The sequence below is a fragment of the Protopterus annectens genome, chromosome 1.part1 (assembly GCF_019279795.1).
Source record: "Protopterus annectens isolate FY-2018-M chromosome 1.part1, PAN1.0, whole genome shotgun sequence".
NCBI classification, from domain to species: Eukaryota; Metazoa; Chordata; order Ceratodontiformes; family Protopteridae; genus Protopterus; species Protopterus annectens.
In genome coordinates this window covers 14,729,722-14,749,244 of record NC_056726.1, presented here as the reverse complement: position 1 = coordinate 14,749,244, position 19,523 = coordinate 14,729,722, and the positions used below count along the sequence as shown (strand labels likewise).

The 19,523-nt window shown below is 40.6% G+C and overlaps 1 protein-coding gene across 4 annotated transcripts in view; it reads left to right on the top strand.

Moving 5' to 3' along the window:
* PDZD2 (PDZ domain containing 2) overlaps nucleotides 1–19,523 on the top strand; it is a 2,738,687-nt gene that overhangs the window by 2,243,914 nt on the left and 475,250 nt on the right. For all 4 annotated transcript variants that reach the window (XM_044073368.1, XM_044073377.1, XM_044073386.1 and 1 more), the window contains one exon: nucleotides 14,422–14,541. In XM_044073368.1, coding sequence (XP_043929303.1) covers nucleotides 14,422–14,541 — 120 coding nt within the window. The remainder of the gene's footprint in view (nucleotides 1–14,421; nucleotides 14,542–19,523) is intronic.

The window sequence follows — 19,523 nt, the reverse complement described above, 5'->3', positions numbered from 1 at the left end:
AACCGAAACAAATTTTTGGAAGACTGGGACTGGAACAGTCTTTGGAGCACCCTGTCTATATCAGAATCTGACATCCTCAAGACCGAGAGGAAACAGAACGGGTCCGAGACAGCCGCTCCAACGGCCCCAAAGGGCTAGGGGACCGGCACCGAGGCGACTCGATGAGTATCGGCGCCGAGGGAATACACACCAGATTCCATCGGTGCCGAGGTGGACTTCGGCCGAGGAGGAAGTGTCTGAGCGAACCTTTGTCGGCTCCGAGAGCAGTGGAGCCGACGAAGATGACCCGCCTCTCGATGCCCCAGCTATCGGCTCCGAAGCCAGAGGAGTCGATACTGGTGGCATCGAGGCAGACCGTTCCGACCTCGGCTCCGAAGTCCTTGGAGCCGAAGGAGAGGCCTGCCTTTGTTTCTTAGCGATCGGATCCGACGGACTGGTCGGAGCGCCTTTCTTTTGGCCGGAGAAGGAGAGGATGCCAAAGCTTCTTCGAAAGAAGGTTTAATTAATCCCTTAAGAATTAATTTCTTGAAGCCCGAAGGCCTAGGATTCTGAGACATTATAGAAATTTTCAGAAAGTAACTGTAAAGAACACTGTTGACACACCTAGAATAGGCTTACAGTTAACACTCGCAATACTCTGAGTTAGTCAAACACAGCACAAACTCTGTAAATGTAATAATTTCTCTCAGTTAGTTCTTCTTTAAGAAGAGAAATATAAATGATATGAAACAGAACCGAAGTCACCTACAAATAAAAAGACCGGGAAAGGCCTTTCCAGACAAGAGGTACTCCTAGTCCACACTCACAACACAAGAATTCACCAAGTGAATTTTGTCAAACACACTCAAAACACAAGAATAGCTGTTAAAACAGCTTTTTGTAGAGAATGAAGAAAATCCTGACAGAAAAACTAGTGAAATAATCACTACTTAACTCAGCCAGCTCGAGACCACGTCTTCACTTGTTAGCGGCAAACGAGATCTGGGGGACTGGTAGTGGTGCATCCTGGGATATGGTAAGCTCAGCCAGTAAGAGACTTCGCTCTTTGGCATAAGCGTGCCGAGTCGGAGCCGAGGGATCGGCTCCGAACCCATCATTCAGAATGTAGGCGAGATAGGATCACATAACATCCTTTGGTTATAAAATGTGCCACTTAGAAGGACTTTCTGACCACAGTGGCAATGTGGTGGTCGAAGATGAGGTGGCTGTTGACCTGAGTGCCCAGATCTCTTATGGCCCCTTCAGTGTTCAGTGGGCTCCCATCAACACGGTAATTCATGGGAACTGAGTTTTTTCCAAAGGGGATGATAATGCACTTTTTGGCATTAAGCTTCAGGCCATGGTTCCGACACCAGTCACTGGTCTCAGAGAGGCCCTTTTGTAGGATGTCTACATCATTTGGGGAGTTGATAATGACCCCTAGCTTGCAGTCATCAGTGAACTGGTCAGCCAAAGTCCTACTGTGTTGGCCTGGACTTCTGAGAAGTAGATATCAAACAGGATAGGGCCCCGGACCGAGCCCTGTGGGACTCCACTTGTGACTGATTGACAGTCTGACTTGGAATCCTCAACTTTCACTCTGTGGGTCCTGTCTGTGAGCCAATTTGCAACCCACCTAGTGATGTAAGGATTGATGCCTAGTTTGGTGAGTTTATCAATGATACCTGAGTGGGGAATGGTATCAAAGGCCTTGGCCAGGTTGAGGTAGGCTGTATGCACTGTCTTACCCTCATCCACAGCCTTTGTGACTACCTTGAAGAAGTCAATCAGGTTCAGCAGGCAGGATCGCCCCTTGACAAAGCCAGACTGTGTGGGGTCAAGAGTTTGGAGATTGCCTATATCTTTGTTAAGCAGGTCCATGATGATGCACTCCATAGCTTTGCATACCAGACTCGTCAGGCTAATGGGCTGATAGTTCCCAGGGTCTGTAGTTGCTCCCCCTTTATGGAGTGGGATGACTGTAGCAGTGCACCATTCATTAGGGACATAGCCTGAGGTAAGGCTGTGATTGAACAGGGCACACAGATGTGGTGCCAGTTCATTTTGTAGCTCATGTAAGATGCAGCCAAGGATATTATCAGGCCCCATGGATGCAGAATTCTTGGCTTTGGACAATGCAGGTTTTACCTGTGCCACAGGAATGGTGGGTACCATGCGTTCTTCTGGTATTGTGATAGGGCCTTTGGGGGGAAGAGAGGGGTAAAGCTGGCACTGAATCTGTTGGCCAGTATGTTGGTTATATCCATTGGCTCAGTATAGGAGACACCATTGTGCAATAATTCAGAGCAAATCTGGGTATTGCCTTTGAGGTTTTTGATGTAGCTATAGAAGGCTTTGTGGTTGTTTTTGGTGTCAGCTACAATTCTGCCTTCATAGCTGGCTTTAGAGGATTTGATAAGTGATCTCATTTTTTTGTTGAGACTGATAAGGGAGGTTTTCCAGTCTTGTGACTTCATTTTTTTCTGCAACAGTTTCTTCCTTCTGTTGTAGAGTTTATTGATGGCTGGGGACCACCAGGTTGGATTTCTTTTTTTGGAGGAGAGCATCTTAGTTCTATTTGGTATGGCAAGGTCCATGCATTTGTGTACATGCTCGTACAGTGCATTGGTGTATAATTTGGCAGTCATGCAGCTATTTTCCATTGGTGTGGGTGCCAAGAAGTCAGCCACCTCTGTTTTTAGGAGCTCAAAGTCGGCTTTAGAGAAGTTTTTCAGGGTGGTCACCTTAGCAAGGGGTGTAGGTGAGATGGAGATTTCCATGGTGATCAGTCTGTGATCAGATTTAACCAGTGAGGAATTGACTATAGGTGTGGAGCAATGGTTTCCCATGTTGGTAATAACCAGGTCAAGGATGTTGCTTCCTTTAGTGGGGGTCAGAATGAACTGGTCCAGGGCATTGAAACTGATAAATTCCAGAAAGCGTTGGGCCTGTACATTGGTACTGGAATAGTTTTCCCAGTTGATGGAAGAGTAGATGAAGTCACCCAGTATGAGAGTATTGGATTGGACCTTGATAGATTCCAGGGTGCTTAGGAACTTGAAGTGAGAGTCAAGGGACATGTTTGGGGTTCTGTAGCAGGCTATGGCTTGTATCGCCATCTTACCCAGTGTTAGTTGTACCTGAAGTGTCTCGGATGCATTATGCTGGGCTACCAGTCTAGAGTTGTGCATATCCTTTAAGAATATGGAGACACCACCGCCTTTGTTGTGGAATATGTTCACACTAAAAATGTTACAAATATGTATAAATTAATCATAGCTATAAAATACCAAGAAAATATCCTATATTCTGAGTACTGGTCCAGATTACAACCTACTATTCAAAATAATCAGAAAACTCAATCAATTCAACTATCCTTAAAATTACTTCCTTTTAAAAACATATAAATACTCACTTCATGATAGTAAATAATGTGTATTTAACTTCTGTAAAACCTAATAAATAATGCTCCACATCTTCACCAGATTGTTTACACTGTGAAGCCCAAACAACTGATATTTTGCATGTATGTTGGAGCTGTTAATATTCATATAAGTTGTGGTGTTCATTAAAGGTTAACTAAAAAAGATGGGGTACACATTCCTCCTTCAGGACTAAATAAACAGAAAATACATATCTTATTACAACTGGCAGAACTGGCTTGACAGATCAAATACATCATGGGATGGTTTTAAACAAATGGCGATTAAATATATAATGACTCATAAGTTAATAACCAAACCAAATGCTCCTACTCTACACAGTTTTGGAATACACTTCTTTATCACATACTCCAATAAACTCAAATATACACAAATAAAGATAAGCTAAATTAACAAAGAAAAGAAATAGTACCAAGAAATTTCACTCATAAGCTAAAATTAATAATGATGTGTAGTACTGCTATTGTAATAATTAAAATCATAAAATGGCACTTAGCACTTGGTGTACATAGTTCTTATGTTATTAATTTTTTTTTCTGTTACTTTTTCAATGTGTTAAAGAAGTAGTAGTCTGTACAAATACTTATTACACATTGAAGAAATGTGTGTGTATATATATATATATATATATATATATATATATATATATATATATATATATACACACACACACACACACACACACACACACACACACACACACACAAAAGTTTGAATAAAAATATTGGAAAAAAAGAATGGAAGCCATGGAACCAGATCAGTATATGCATTTCCTCCTACAGTATTATCCAGAGTGTTACTCATGATCAGAATCACAAAAATTAGAGCACATAGTTTCTGCCCACCTCAGAGAAATAGCTCCCTATTGGAAGTGTGAGACATGAACCTGTGACTCCTGGCACTTGTGAAAAATAAACTGTAATTTGCACAAATATCAACAAATTCTGAAACTCACTTTTACACCTTTAAACACTTTTTGCCCAATTGCAATTTCCAGTATGGGGACTATATCCCACATGTCTATACTACTTGTATACACTATCTGTGAGATCACTGTACCCTGGCTAGAGGGGACTGTATCCCACATTTCTGTACTACTTGTATATCCTCTCTCTGAGATCACGGTACACTGGAGGGCACTGTATCCCACATGTCTGTACAACTTGTATATACTATCTCTGAGATCACTGTACCCTGGAAGGGACTGTATCCCACATCTGTTCTACTTGTATACACTATCGCTGTATCTCTGAGATTGCTGTACCCTGGAGAATACTCAGTGCTACAAAGTTAATATGTACTATTTTCTCCTGTCACACTTTCAGTTCCTCTGTTCTGTGGATGGCTTTTGAAGCTCTTAGAATTACAACAGCCACTCCCCAAAAAATATATGGTATGCTGGACATCCTCAGTACGCCATGTATTTCTACAGTATGGAATGCACCATCATATTCAAGCCTCTTGCTAAGTTATGAAGGGTGCACGCACCATAACAACCTATGTCCCCAGCATAGCTAATGTATAGAATCTGTGTTTATTTGACAGGGTGGGCTGAAATGTAATAATGTTGGTGAAATTGTGAAATCTGTGCACCAGGTGTTATGTTGCGTGCTTTTTGTGCACGGATCATAGTTTTGAAGTCTCCTGACACCAACTGCATTCTTTGCAGTCACAGAAATGTCTGAGTAATGCACGCATTTGCTGCAGATGATTAGTGTTGTTCGTCTGTCATTACTGAATGCTAACACAGCTTGCTGCTGTGCCAGTGTTTCCATTTTTTGCTTTTGTAGCTTCCTTTTATCACTTTTATAATACATAGTCCCTGTCTATCACATACTTTATGACCTTACAGCAACAGACTCATGTGCCTTTACTACTTTTTCTGTACCTAGCCTAACTTAAACTGAATTACTTGTGATTTTTTAAATAAAATTCAAAATAGCTTTTATCAGTCTTCTGTTTTATGCAAGGCTCTGTAATATTTCTACTTTACTGAAACTTAGTTTTCCATTGTAGACATTTTCCATTGTGGTCTCATTACAACTTCTAAGTGGAACATTGTTTTCCTTTGACATAATTTTCCATGTTGGTGTATTGGTGCCTTAGTGAGATATAGATACTGCCTAGTGAGTCCACCGAGTGAATTCAAATCCCACACCACAACATATGAAATTACCTTCAGGTGCCATTTTATATGTTTAAAAATTATAAATGAAGTATGATAATCAGATTAAAAAGGAGCACCATTTAAATAGGAAGTCCTGCCACTGTCGTAACTGTTAACCATTTATTGTAATTACTCACATTCTTTACATTTCTCTTGCCTGCTTCTGGTTATGTATTGCATCTCTAAAGTACATCTTGACAGCTAATTGTTTATACTGAATGCGCTGAAGTAAAATATACTGTACATCAGTCAGGAACTCAGGGAACCAAATAATCAGTCAGTACACACGATCACTGATGCTTGATGTTAACTCTTGTAAAATATTGTGGGTTGTGGCAGTGTGCAGGGTTTGGGTGATTCTAAGACAAAAACAAAGAACAAAATAGAGATGTATGCAGTGTGCATTAATGAGTGCGTAATGACAGGGACGTGAGGACCTCCGTACAAATGAGTCACACAATGTATACATATGATGACCCACAAAGGGCTAGCCCAGTTGTGAAACATATAAAATGAGTATACTGTGCATACCATTTTTCATACCAAAAATAGTGTACATGACAGCACTGCTTGGATTAGCAACAATATGCATTATCTTCCATCACAGAAGTGAGTGCCTGCCATGTGATGTGTTGTGGTCATCTGTACTAGTTAAGAAGGTACATGCAGTGACTGACATGCCATCATCTGACTGATCAGCAGATTATGGATCATTTTTACATTGTCAGTGAGACTGTAAGGGACCTAGCTGAAGTATGTTGCCCACAAGCATATTCAAGAGGTATGCATGGTGTGGCCATTCCCATGACTATAAAGGTATATGTAGCTTTACCCATTTTTTTCTACATGGAACTTTAAGTGATCTGCTTAAAGACACATTAGGGATACCACAGTCATCGGCCTCTCACATGCTGAACCAGTTTCTCAACATTATGCAGCATGTGGAGGAGAGTACCTGCTTCTGCAGGACTGCAGAGGAGTTAACCAGAACCGTGCTGGCATAATATTTCCCTGAACTCCTTGGAGCCATAGATTGCATTTATATTCCATCAATACCCCACCTTTTCCACAGGGACTGTGATGCATCAAGAGCAAGGGTTTCAACTCCCTTAACTATTTGGTGGTCTGTAATGCCTAGGGCATGTGACAACCAGGCACGTGTGGATACATTTGACCAATGACAGAGGTTCCCGTGAGAGAATTTCCAACAGGGTTTTCTAGACAGGTTATTCATGCTGCATAAACAGGTCTATATACATAGGTACCATGCAAGGGAGCAGGCCACATATAATTTGTTTGTTGTATTTTGCTGTAGATGCTTGATGTACCCTAGTTGATTTCAAGCCACAATGTCCAGACCATGCAAGAAGTAACCTATAATTCAGCATCTTCCAAAATGCATACTATAGTGTGGTAGACATACATCATACTCAAAGGAACATTTCTGTTGCCTAGATATATCAGGATAGGAACCGCAGTATATCCACTAATTCTCAAGATCTTTGCATGCATCATGGTACGCAACATGTGCAGTGGCAGATGAGCATCTTAGCAAGAATTTCCACACCAGCTGTAACAGCAGCAGTAGGTAGGGTGTAGAGTCAAATGAGGAACGTGTAGCAGCAGTACCACAACAGAGGCATTGGTGAGCACAATGCATTGCAGCACAAGCAGAGAGGAGTGACATATGGTCTGCAGCTGTGAGCAAAGACACAAACAGCATAGAGTAAAATTATGTTTGCATTGTCACACCCAGACTTTGCATGACAGGGCATGGGCTAGTCACATTGGGCATCAGACATCATCATAACAACACTTATTAAGGCAGTAGGTAGAACACCATCATCATCATTTGTACAGGTTAGGAGGACCATAGTGAGAGATGATTGCAATATGGGTTAGGGCCATGGGAGATGAACCCTGAAGCCAAGGTTATGGGGAGTCAGGGGAGTCGCATCTTCCAGAGCTCTTGTCAGTCTGCCACAATGTAATAACTGGTATTGTCTGCTGCATTGGCTTGTGGTATCATGGCTTGAGGAGGTCCATGGCAGAGAAAGAGCATTGCTAGAGGACGGCCAGCATTCACCATGACTGGCCATAACGTGTGTTTATACGGATTAGGTTCATAACTTCATAGGAACTTACTAGGCTGTTGATCTGTGAGGATCTTAAGAAGCCTATCCTTCCATTTCTGTGGTTGTTCTTAGCACTTATATTTGTGTACAAATAACCCAAAGATGGGCAGAACTAGGATATATGCCCCTATCTATGAGATAAATAATGTCAAACCAGGGGTGATTTTGAAGTAACCAATAGATTCATCCAAAGTACTTTTGAATAGAGTAAGAGAAGTATTTTATGCGGAGTGGAAGACAATTCCATAAAAGCAGAATTTTATGTGATGCATGCCTATCCCTCCAACATGTTCCATTTATGTTGCAGAAGAGATTGTGATCTCTTGGGTGGATGTTTATGCCACCAGTAGACTCGTGAATGTGAAAGGATAGGGTCTTATGAAGCAGATGTTGCCTTACAGTAGCCTGTCTTATACTAAGAAGGGGGGGCAATGTGTTGAAATGGTCTACATAGTTTGTTTTTATGATTTAGACCCTTAATTATTTTAGTGAGGAAGCATTGTAGTCATCCCACTTGTATCAGGAGCTTGGACAAAACATACGAAAGGTGACATTTTATTCAATGATTGGCCTAATAAGTGCTGAGTACAGTGGAATTATTAAACCCTCTACTTGAATGGCCCAACCTTTAGATATAAGCTATATGCTGAAAAAAGACTTCTTACGATAGTGGGTATGAGGTGATCAGAGGACAATTCATTGTTGACATAGGTTTAAAACATCCCTGTCTAGCAGATCAATATCTCTGGTGTGTTGCCAATGTTATAGTTACAAGGGGAATTGTGCTTGCCGCAGGATACAGTTATACATTTCTTGGCATTTAATTTTAGTCCACGATTTTGACACAAGCTATTGGTTTGGGACAGGCCCTCCTGGAGGATCATGGTGTCCTTTTGAAAGTTTATGACGGCACCATGTTTACAGTCATCTCCAAAACTGGTCAGCCACAAACCCTTAACATTAGCTTTTATCACCAAGAAGTAAATGCCAAAGAGGAGTGGCCAAGGACTGAATGCTGGGGTGCACCATTAGTGACCGGTCTTTTGGAAGAGGTAGAGTTGTCCACCTTTATTTCTTGGGTCCTCTTTGTATGCCATTTTGCTATCCATTGAGTTGCATATGGACTTACAATTAGCTTGGAGAATTTATCTATGATACCCAAGTGTGCTTTCATGTTGAACTGCTTTATTACATACACATACGTGGTATGTACTGACTTGCCCTCATCCATTGCCACTATAACTTTTTCGAAGAAGTCAACCAGGTTATGTTGGCAAGATTTGCCCTTGATAAGTACAAACTGGCTTGGGTCAAGACTCTGTATGATAACTGTATCCTTATTTTTTAATTCTAGACTGATCTTTTCCATAGCCTAACAAGTGAGGTTGCTTAGGCTTTTGGGTCTATAACTGCCTCGGTCCATTGACAGTCCACCTTTGTGCTGTGGGATAACAGCTGTTGTCCTCCATTCCTCTAGCATGAGGCTGATATTGAATAGCTTCTGTAGGGGATCTGACAAGTCATGTTTCAGACTGTCCATAAGGCAGTCTGGTATGTCATCTGTCCCTATATATATATATATATATATATATATAGTATTCTTGGCCTTAGATAACACCTTGATGACTTGTTCTTAAGAGATTTGAGGGTGTAGATGTAGGATATTGGAGGGAAGTGGTGGTGAAGTTTGAGCTCAGTTAGTATATTATATCATTTACTATTCGCTGTGTGCAGCACTGGGCATTGTTTCTGAGGTTTCTAACATAAAGAAGGCTTTGTGATTATCTTTTGCCTGGATGGCAGTTTTTACCTCATATCTTGCTTTTGTTGATTTGATCAGAGTTCAGAATTCCTTGTATAGTTTAACAAAATGTTTCTGGCATCTTGAGAGTTAAATCTATTTTTGCATGTATTTAGTTTTGTTCTTTTATAAGGACTTTTTGTATTAGGATTCCACCATAGGCAGTTATTTTTGAATTTAGCACTGTATTTGTTTCTGAGGGGGATAATGCATCTACACAGCTGTTGGCAGTACACCGTTCCACACAAGCAGTGGAGTTCTCAAGGTAGGGGCTTTTAAAGATAGCTAGGCCATCACTCAGTTTTAGTAGATCAGCTTTTACATAGTCCCTGAATAGTAAGGTACTGGAATTTGCTTCAGACTTCAGTCATATAGTGAGTGTGCCTGATTTGTGGTCTGACTTAACTCTAGGAGGAAGTTAACAATTGGTGAGGAGCAAAGCTGCCCCATATTGGCATGGATGAAATCCAGGATTTTGTTGCCCCTAAATAGGATGCAGACTAACTGGTCCAGAGAGTTTGTACTGATGAAGCCCAGAAGTTTTTGATTGTGATTGCACACAAAGTGATCATTGCCCATATGCATGGATGAAAGGTTTTGTGCCCACAGGCAGCAGAAAAGGGATAGAACTACATGAAGGTGTGTGTGTGTGTGTGTGTGTGTGTGTGTGTGTGTGTGTGTGTGTGTGTGTGTGTGTCTGTGTGTGTGTGTGTGTGTGTGTGTGTGTGTGTGTGTGTGTGTGTGTGTGTGTGTGTGTGTGTGTGTGTGTGTGTGTGTGTGTGTGTGTGTGTGTGTGTGTGTGTGTGTGTGTGTGTATGCACTTGCCAGCCTGATGAGACTTTCCAGGTGTTGAGCCAGTCCATTGACCCTGTCTATTGTAGATTGATAGATCATGACCTGAATAATGTCAACAAGCAGGACAGCAGGCTGTATGCCTACATCCAACAGTGATGCCTTCTCACCAGCAGTCTATGTGATTTGGGACAGTGTGCGGCTGGCCTCCCTGCATGTGGACCCTCCTACAGCCATTGAAGCTTATTCAGATTTGTGCACATCTAAAACAATAGACAATTCACAGAGGCCTCTGCAGGTCTCTGCATATTTTCTCAGTGACTAAACCTGATCTTATAGCTGAGCTGAATCCAACACTAGGCAACCAAGGCAGTCGCCTAGAGCCTACTGGCATGGAGGGGGGGGGTCCACTAGCCAGGGAGGCCCACTGGCCGAGAGGCTGCCACAGATGTACATTTATTCTTTAAGAATGCACTCCATGTGCATTGTTTTTCTTCTTTAAGGAAGTATGCAATACTTTCTTAGTAGAGTCTTTGTGTGCTTTTCTAGTATGACACACATATATTTGAAGTGGAATGGAGTGGAGAGCTTGATTTTTGGAAACAAGTAGCATAGATTTTCCTGACAAGCATTATGTTGTAGGAGAAGCAAAGTGTGAGTGTGCGTGTGTGTGTGCACGTGTGTACGTGTGCGTGTGTAATGCCCTAGTTAGGGGCAACAGTTTTTTTAATTTAACCAGACTCAAGCTCAAACCCTATACCTTAGTTACAGGAGACAAGAGCCTGAATCCTCTGCAACAACTACCAGAGTATTAGTTTCAGAGCATTTAAAAAAAATGTGAGCTTCAGTACATTTTCTAGAAACTGTGAGATTCAAGTACATTTTCTAGAAATTGTGAGATTCAAGGGAAGAGAAGTTTACTGCTGCTCATGCTAAGTCTGTTTTCGATATTGAACTGTTTACTTTAGCAAATGGTCATTACTGTTTGGGCTAGAAAATCTGAAAGCAGGGTTAGTAGTACAATAGGTAGCATACTTGCTTTTGATGTAGATCTCTGTGGATTCTACTCCCACACCATGTAGATGGATTGCTGATACTATGTTGTACTTTAAGGGTGGGGTGCTACAGCCCTGAGTATGTCCTGTTTTGATTGAAATGCCTTATAACTACGAACATGTTGTCAGTTTGCCATCCATTCCCTATTGCAATAATAAACAGCTTACCAATTTATTTTTTTAATGCAACATGGGCAATTTATTCTGCAAGGGCAGCAGCCACTGAATTTGTAGGTGAAAAACACTGAAATATAAAGTTATTTGCCAGTAGCAACCTGAGTTACAGATCTCTTTAATGTGGAAGTATTCAGATGACTTTTACTTCTGCAGAGGTTGTGCATATTAAGTGATACTGGTTCTGCAGAGGTTGTGCATATTAACTGATACTGGTGGACTATAGTAACAGAAGTTTAAAGGGCCTTTTATGGTTGAAATATTCTGAAATGGGCAGTTTTGTCATTATTGGTTTATATGTTTTGTTTCATTGCTTACTGGCAAACTGTTCAAAACTACGAATTTAAAAAATGCTCTAACAAGTGTTGTTGTATTACACAAAGAATATAATTTAATACAATCAGAAAGATGATTAAAGGACACAGGCATGTGTGCATGGTCTTAAATGTTTACAAGGGGCTTATGGTTTGAAAACAGCCCAAAGGTAAACTTAATCCACCACTGACCAGATGAATTTTCTTTGAATGTGGGTTTCAGTACTGTTTCACTGAATGTGAGTTTCAAGGGCAAAGACGTTTAATGTTAATGCTAAGTTGTTTTTTATTGTGAGACTATTGCTTTGTTTAACAAATGTCTATCAGTGTTTCTGCTACAAAATTTGAAATAAAGGTTTTAAATTAAATCCAAATCTCTGTAATCATTGTAAATGTAAAGAAGAAAATAGTGTGTACAGTGAGAGGTCTGAACAGTGTTTATGGTAAATGGGGAGAAATAGCCAAGTAATGGGACATGGGAATGGCTGTGGGGGAGTGGGTTGCTGCTGGGTGGGGGAGCTAGGAGGCTGCTGAGGGGAGGGAGCCCAATCCATTACCCTGCCTAGGGCCCCATTTGAACATGATCCGGCTCTATCATATCATGTTGTATCCCTACCAGAGGGCTGAGAATTGGGCTCAGAGACTGCCTATGTAAAGTCAGAACACCATATCTAGGAACGATACTGACTGTATTGTCTCTTCACTTCAGAAGAGGTACGACGCTGTCTTTTGTAGATGAACTTTATTCTCAGTGTTGTTACCTGCAATGTCAGTTCTTATTAACAGTTCAGGAGGAACTATGAGATGATGCTTTTACCTGACTCAGGGAAGTCCGACACTGGGGCTTTTGTGAGCCCCTTCACAGATTCATGCTGCTGTCTTTGGTCATGCTCAAAGCAATCCTGATTTCTTCCTCAGTCCTATATTGGGAGATTTTAGCTGGGGAGCTCTTACCTTGGGAGAATATTAACCAGGATCATTTTTTCCCTGAAATAAATGCATAATAGCATTGCCTAAAACACTTCAGAAAAGAGCAAAACTAATATTTTTTTATTTGCACATTTTTTGCGTTGTGCTGCCTGTTGACCATCAGCTTCCCATGATCTAATGGTCTATTTATTCCTCATGGCATGAGAGCAGTTCCCAACCCATTCATTCCCAGTGAGGTGAGAGACAGTCATAGGATCATCATCGCAGCATCCATTAGGGCATTTCTGATGTGGCCTAACCCCATTCCCTGGTAGTAACATGCCTTCACTATGGCTGACACACAAATTGGGCAGAATCATCTATGTTCCTCACCCTGGGGCTTGTTCCCAAGGGAGTGGCCAGTACCACTGGGCAGAAATGACAGCTCACCACAGGGTGAGAAGCCACCACCTCTCTCTCTAGCTGTCTCTGTCTGTCTGTTTTCCTCTTTCCAAGGGAAGCACACCGACATAGGTCACACATCTTTCACCCACCCCTTCCTGGCTCTTCCAACTTCTGAGCTGCTAATCAATCTCAAGTCATCTGGGTCGCAGTCAGGGCTTTATCCCTTTGCACACCAGGGCAAAGGTAGCTGAACTAGTTCATTTTAAATTAATAGGTATTCAAGTTTTCCTGACATTTTAAATTTTCCCATTGGGTGCAGTAGAAAACTAGTATTACAACAAGATTTTCCATTCCATAGACTTTCATTTTTTTAGTACGCTCTTTCATTTATCTCAATAATTGGGTTTTTGCCATTCATCCTCATAAGCACTAATCCTGGAGTTTTACATAGTGTAGGCATCTGTCAGTTGGCAGAGATCAATTTTCCATCCAACCGTACCTCTCAACTGTAGAGATTTTCACAGAATGTCCAGATTTTTGCCTCATATTTTTGGTCTGTTTTTCATAAAATTGTATTTTTCTGGTAAATTAATGACAAATCATTAAAGACTGAAGTTAGAAAATAATGATAGACATTTGTGTTTCAGACTTCATATCCTTCAGAAAATTCATACTAATGCAAAACCTGTTACTATATCACCTAAGTTTGTAAGAGCAATATTTAAAAATTGGCCATATTTTATGGCTTTGTCTATATTTCTTGCTCTAAGAGGCTGAGAAGTATGCATCCAACATAGTTTTTCCATGCCTTGATGCAGCTCTGGATTTATGCCAGAATATTTCTACCCTTGGACTGCAAAGTAATTCTTGTTTCCTTTGGTACTTACTAACAGAACCTAAGTAAAGTCTCATTTAAACATCTTCAGCGGGTAGCAATCCCTGATACTACAGTAGTGCAAAGGCTGGAATATTATCAAGGTAGTGCCAGTGATGAATACAGAACATGGTAAGCCTCTTGTCACTTCAGGCTGCATGTTATACGTATGTTATTCTTTTGTTCTTGTTTACGTTTGAGAACTTTTAATGGTGCCACTTAAAAGGAATCTGCTGATTTTTTTTTTGTATCTCTTAAATGTGTGATGCAAAAGAAAGGAAGCAACTGGACTAGAAACCTAAGATTAAAGACTCATAGACTGTTAAAACATAAAGTCAAATCAAATTTATTATCTTTTTCTTTACAATTTTAGGAATACCAGACTGTAAAGAAATCAACACGTTCTTTAAGCACAGCTCAAATGGAGTCACCATGGAGACTGACTCAACCATCTATTATTTCCAATATCGTGCTGATGAAAGGGCAGGGCAAGGTAAACCCTTTCTATGTTTGCTAAAGCTTTATATCTGATTTTTCTAGCATTATTAGGCTTTGTTGAACTGGATGGATAAGGCATGTATTTTTTACTAGAGAATCTGATTGAAATCATCCATTTTATTTAACATATTTGAAATTGTAGTGCTTCCAAATCCTTGTAGTCTTGTATTATTGTGAGATTAATCTTCATTGTAAAGAAGTGTCCTTAGATCTAAGAAAGCACTCCTTAATTTTTGAAAGGGAGAGTAAATTCTCTCTACCAGTCAGAATTTGGCATTTTTTTTCCAGCCAAGTCATATGCCAAAGGACTACTAACATGGGGTTGCCACATGCACATTGTAATGTAATGTCCTGAGTTTGCCGCATGCACATTGTAATGTAATGTACTGAGGTTGCCATGTGCACATTGTAATGTAATGTACTGAGGTTGCCACGTGCACATTGTAATGTAATGTACTGAGGTTGCCACATGCAGATTGTAATGTAGTGTAGTGAGGTTGCCACATGCACATTGTAATGTAATGTATTGAGGTTGCCACATGCACATTGTAATGTAATGTACTAAGGTTGTCACATGCACATTGTAATGTAATGTACCGAGGTTGCCACGTGCACATTGTAATGTAATGTACTGAGGTTGCCACATGCACATTGTAATGTAATGTAATGTATTGAGGTTGCCACATGCACATTGTAATGTAATGTACTAAGGTTGCCACATGCACATTGTAATGTAATGTACCGAGGTTGCCACGTGCACATTGTAATGTAATGTACCGAGGTTGCCACGTGCACATTGTAATGTAGTGTACTGAGGTTGCCACATGCAGATTGTAATGTAGTGTAGTGAGGTTGCCACATGCACATTGTAATGTAATGTAATGTATTGAGGTTGCCACATGCACATTGTAATGTAATGTACTAAGGTTGCCACATGCACATTGTAATGTAATGTACCGAGGTTGCCACATGCACATTGTAATGTAGTGTACTGAGGTTGCCACATGCAGATTGTAATGTAGTGTAGTGAGGTTGCCACATGCACATTGTAATGTAATGTAATGTATTGAGGTTGCCACATGCACATTGTAATGTAATGTACTAAGGTTGCCACATGCACATTGTAATGTAATGTACTAAGGTTGCCACATGCACATTGTAATATAATGTACTGACTTTGCATGCACGCTAACGATCAGAGTGCTCCACTTCTTAACTTCTGCTCATGTAATTCAGATCCCAGCCCTTGATATCACCGTAAAGTCCTGCATTACTGTACTTAAATCAGATAATGTATGATAATTTGAGATGAATCTGTGCAACGTGCAACCTGTGCTGTGTGTGGGGCATTTCCCTCCACCTCCTTTGCAGGGTTTTTGTCCAAATACAGTTCCTTCTTTAATATAACCTATCCTGAGGTCATATAGCACTGTGGTAGGTTTCCAAGTTCTACTGAAAATGAACATTGATTCAGTAGGCCTTCATGGTTCCTACAGTTACCTACTAACTCTCTTCATAAGAAGTGTTCCTGTGGATATCAGATTATAAGATAAGACGCACACCAACACTGTTTTGTCTTGGAGAAATGTATGATGTTAAATACCACAACAAGTGGCAAATATTCATTTCAAATGATGGGCACTTGAGGAGGAAAGCTATTAGCCTACATTGACAAGATGATAACAGCTAATAGCTGTTCATGAAGAATCCAATGGGAAGCTTCTTCTTGTAGCCTCAGCATTTGTTAGAGTATGGCCACAACAAGAAGCCTGGTCCAGGCCTGAATTTCTCTGGGGCACATATGATAGCCAAATGACCCTCCTTCCATTTCCTTCAGGCAACATGCTAACCCTTAACTTGTGAGGGTTTGTGCCTGAACAAATCCTCTAGAAACAGTAGAAGAATTTTCATTTTGGGAAGGCCTGTCCTCCAATCACACCCTGTGGGGTACGTCTAAAGGCTCTCGCACCACTCATCTTCAGATGGTTAGTTGGTGCACTTGTTGACTAGCCTGTTTACAAAGACTAGTAAAAGATGAAAAAATGCACAAACCACCAAGAAAATCATCGCACAAGCAGTATGCAGACAATGAGAGCCAGTGAGCCCTGAAATATTCCAGTGTGTGCTTTAAATCAAGCCAACACGTCCAGTTCAGTACAAGGATGCTTTCTTTATTCAGACAAACAAGAAGGTATAAGTGCTTTCGTTCCAAAAATAAAAGCAGGAACTTCATCAGATACAAGGAAGTTAAGGAAGTAAACTGTTTTAAATAGGAAATCTTACATGACATAACTTCCTGGATTAGTGAAAACCACTCCCAAGTCTGAAACTGTCTTCTGGAACAGAAGTCTGAAACACTACACATAAATGTTTCATCACAAAACAGTATAAATATCAAAATATAAAATACATATAAAAACTGATTGTGCAAATGTCAACACCCTAAACTATGTATTATAAACACAAGAATAAATATGTAAATATGTGTATATATAACAATGCATTTAAAAAATATATATGTATATAAAAACATATAAGAAGAATATGCATACAGTTAAAAATCCATTAGGAACAAATGAATAAATTTCATGTACATGAAGATTAGTGATCAGCAGTATGGTTTCATGACAGAAAAGAGCACTACAGATGCGATCTTTGCTCTGAGAGTGTTGATGGAGAAGTACAGAGAATGTCAGAAGGAGTTGCATTGTGTTTTTGTAGACTTAGAGAAAGCATATGACAGGATGCCTAGAGAGGAGTTGTGGTATTGTATAAGGAAGTCAGGAGTGTCAGAAAAGTATGTAAGAGTGGTACAGAATATGTACAAGGGTAGTGTGACAGCGGTGAGGTCTGCGGTGGGAGTGATGGATGCGTTTAAGGTGGAGGTGGGGTTACATCAAGGATCAGCTCTGAGCCCTTTCTTATTTGCAATAGTGATGGACAGGTTGACAGACGAGATCAGACAGGAGTCCCCGTGGACTATGATGTTTGCAGATGACATTGTGATCTGTAGTGAGAGTAGGGAACAGGTGGAGGAGACCCTGGAGGGATGGAGATATGCTCTAGAGAGAGAGGAATGAAGGTCAGCAGGACTAAGACAGAATATATGTGTGTAAATGAGAGGGAGGATAGAGAAATGGTGAGGATGCAAGGAGTAGAGGTGGCGAAGGTGGATGAGTTTAAATACTTGGGGTCAATAGTTCAGAGTAACAGTGAGTGTGGAAGAGAGGTGAAGAAGAGAGTACAGGCAGGATGGAGTGGGTGGAGAAGAGTGTCAGGAGTGATTTGTGACAGACGAGTACCTGTAAGAGTGAAAGGGAAGGTCTACAAGAGGGTAGTGAGACCAGCTATGTTATATGGGTTGGAGACCGTGGCATTGACAAAAAGGCAGGAGTTTGAGCTGGATGTGGCAGAATTAAAGATGTTAAGGGTGGACAGGATTAGGAATAAGTATATTAGAGGGTCAGCCCAGGTTGGAAGGTTTGGAGATAAAGCCATAGAGGCACGATTACATTGGTTTGGACATGTGCTGAGGTGGGATGCTGAGTATATTGGGAAAAAGATGCTAAGGATGAAGCTACCAGGTAACAGGAAAAGAGGAAGGCCTAAGATAAGGTTTATGGATGTGGTGAGAGAGGACATGCAGGTGGTTGGTGTGACAGAGCAAGATGCAGAGGACAGGAAGAAATGGAAACAGGTGATCTGCTGTGGCAACCCCTAATGGGAACAGCCGAAATAAGATGATGATACATATAACAGGTATGAAGGCCATAAAAAAAAAAAAAAGAAAAAAAAAACATTTTTGTACCATATCCCTATCTAAAGGGAATGTTTCACCTCTCAAGAGCCCTCAATTTAAGCAGACTTCTTATGGAAAGGCTGTCATTTAAGCCTGGCCAATGAGTGGCATCATGTCATAATTGCCATAGCAACTCGGCCTTTTCAAGTAAATATGGCCAGGCTGCCCCCCTATTATGTCTTTTTTGGACATCAAGTACTACATATTTGAACTGGTGACTTTTGTACTCACTAATGTGTCTACCAAGTGCATTCACTTCACTAGCATCCCTTATATTCCTAAGGTGCTCACTGATCCTATTTTTAAGCTTACATTCCGTCTTCCCCACATAAAAACATGGGCAAAAGGAAGATAAAGCACAATAGACCACTCTTTCAGTTAAACAACTGCACCTCTCAGGTGTTTTTATTTTCGTTCTATTAATTTCACATTCACTGACTTCCAAAATGAAAGGGCAAAATTTACATGCCCCGCACTGAATCATCTGACCCTTCCTATAGATTCCCATCATTATTACGTTCGAAAATGTTCTTCAAGTTAGGGCCATTCTTGAAAACACACACAGGTTTTTCTCCTAAGATTTTAAAAAATTCTCTGTCACTACTCAACAAATTCCAATTCTTTTGCAGAATAGCTTTAGCAGTGTATGCGTCACTTGACAAGATAGTTGAAAAACTTGTGTGGTAATTAGTTATTCAGACCCAGAGGAATGGTGCCCCTATATATTTCCTGGTTATGGACAATTGTTTGGTCATTCACAACAGTGTCCGTGACTGTTTCAGTTATGTTCAACCCAGTCAAATCGGGATGGTCAGTATTAGGGGTGCCGAAAATTGGTGCAAAATACCCACATTGTCTTTTCTCACTAACCTCCTTCATGATGTTGTCAATTAAATTGGGGGGATAACCTCTTCTCAAAAACATTTCCTTCAAGTTAAGGCATTCTCTGGTGAAACCTATCCAAATTGTCACCATTTGTGCTGCACGCACAAATTGCCCCTTAATAACTGCACGTTTCTGAGTTAATGGGTGGCAACTGTCAAAATGCAGAAAACTGTTGGAATATGTTTCTTTTCTGAAAATTTCAGCCACAAATCTCTGTTGTTCCAGATCTTTCTTTAACAGAACATCAAGATAGGAAATTTCACATGCATTAACACTATATGTGAACCTCAAAA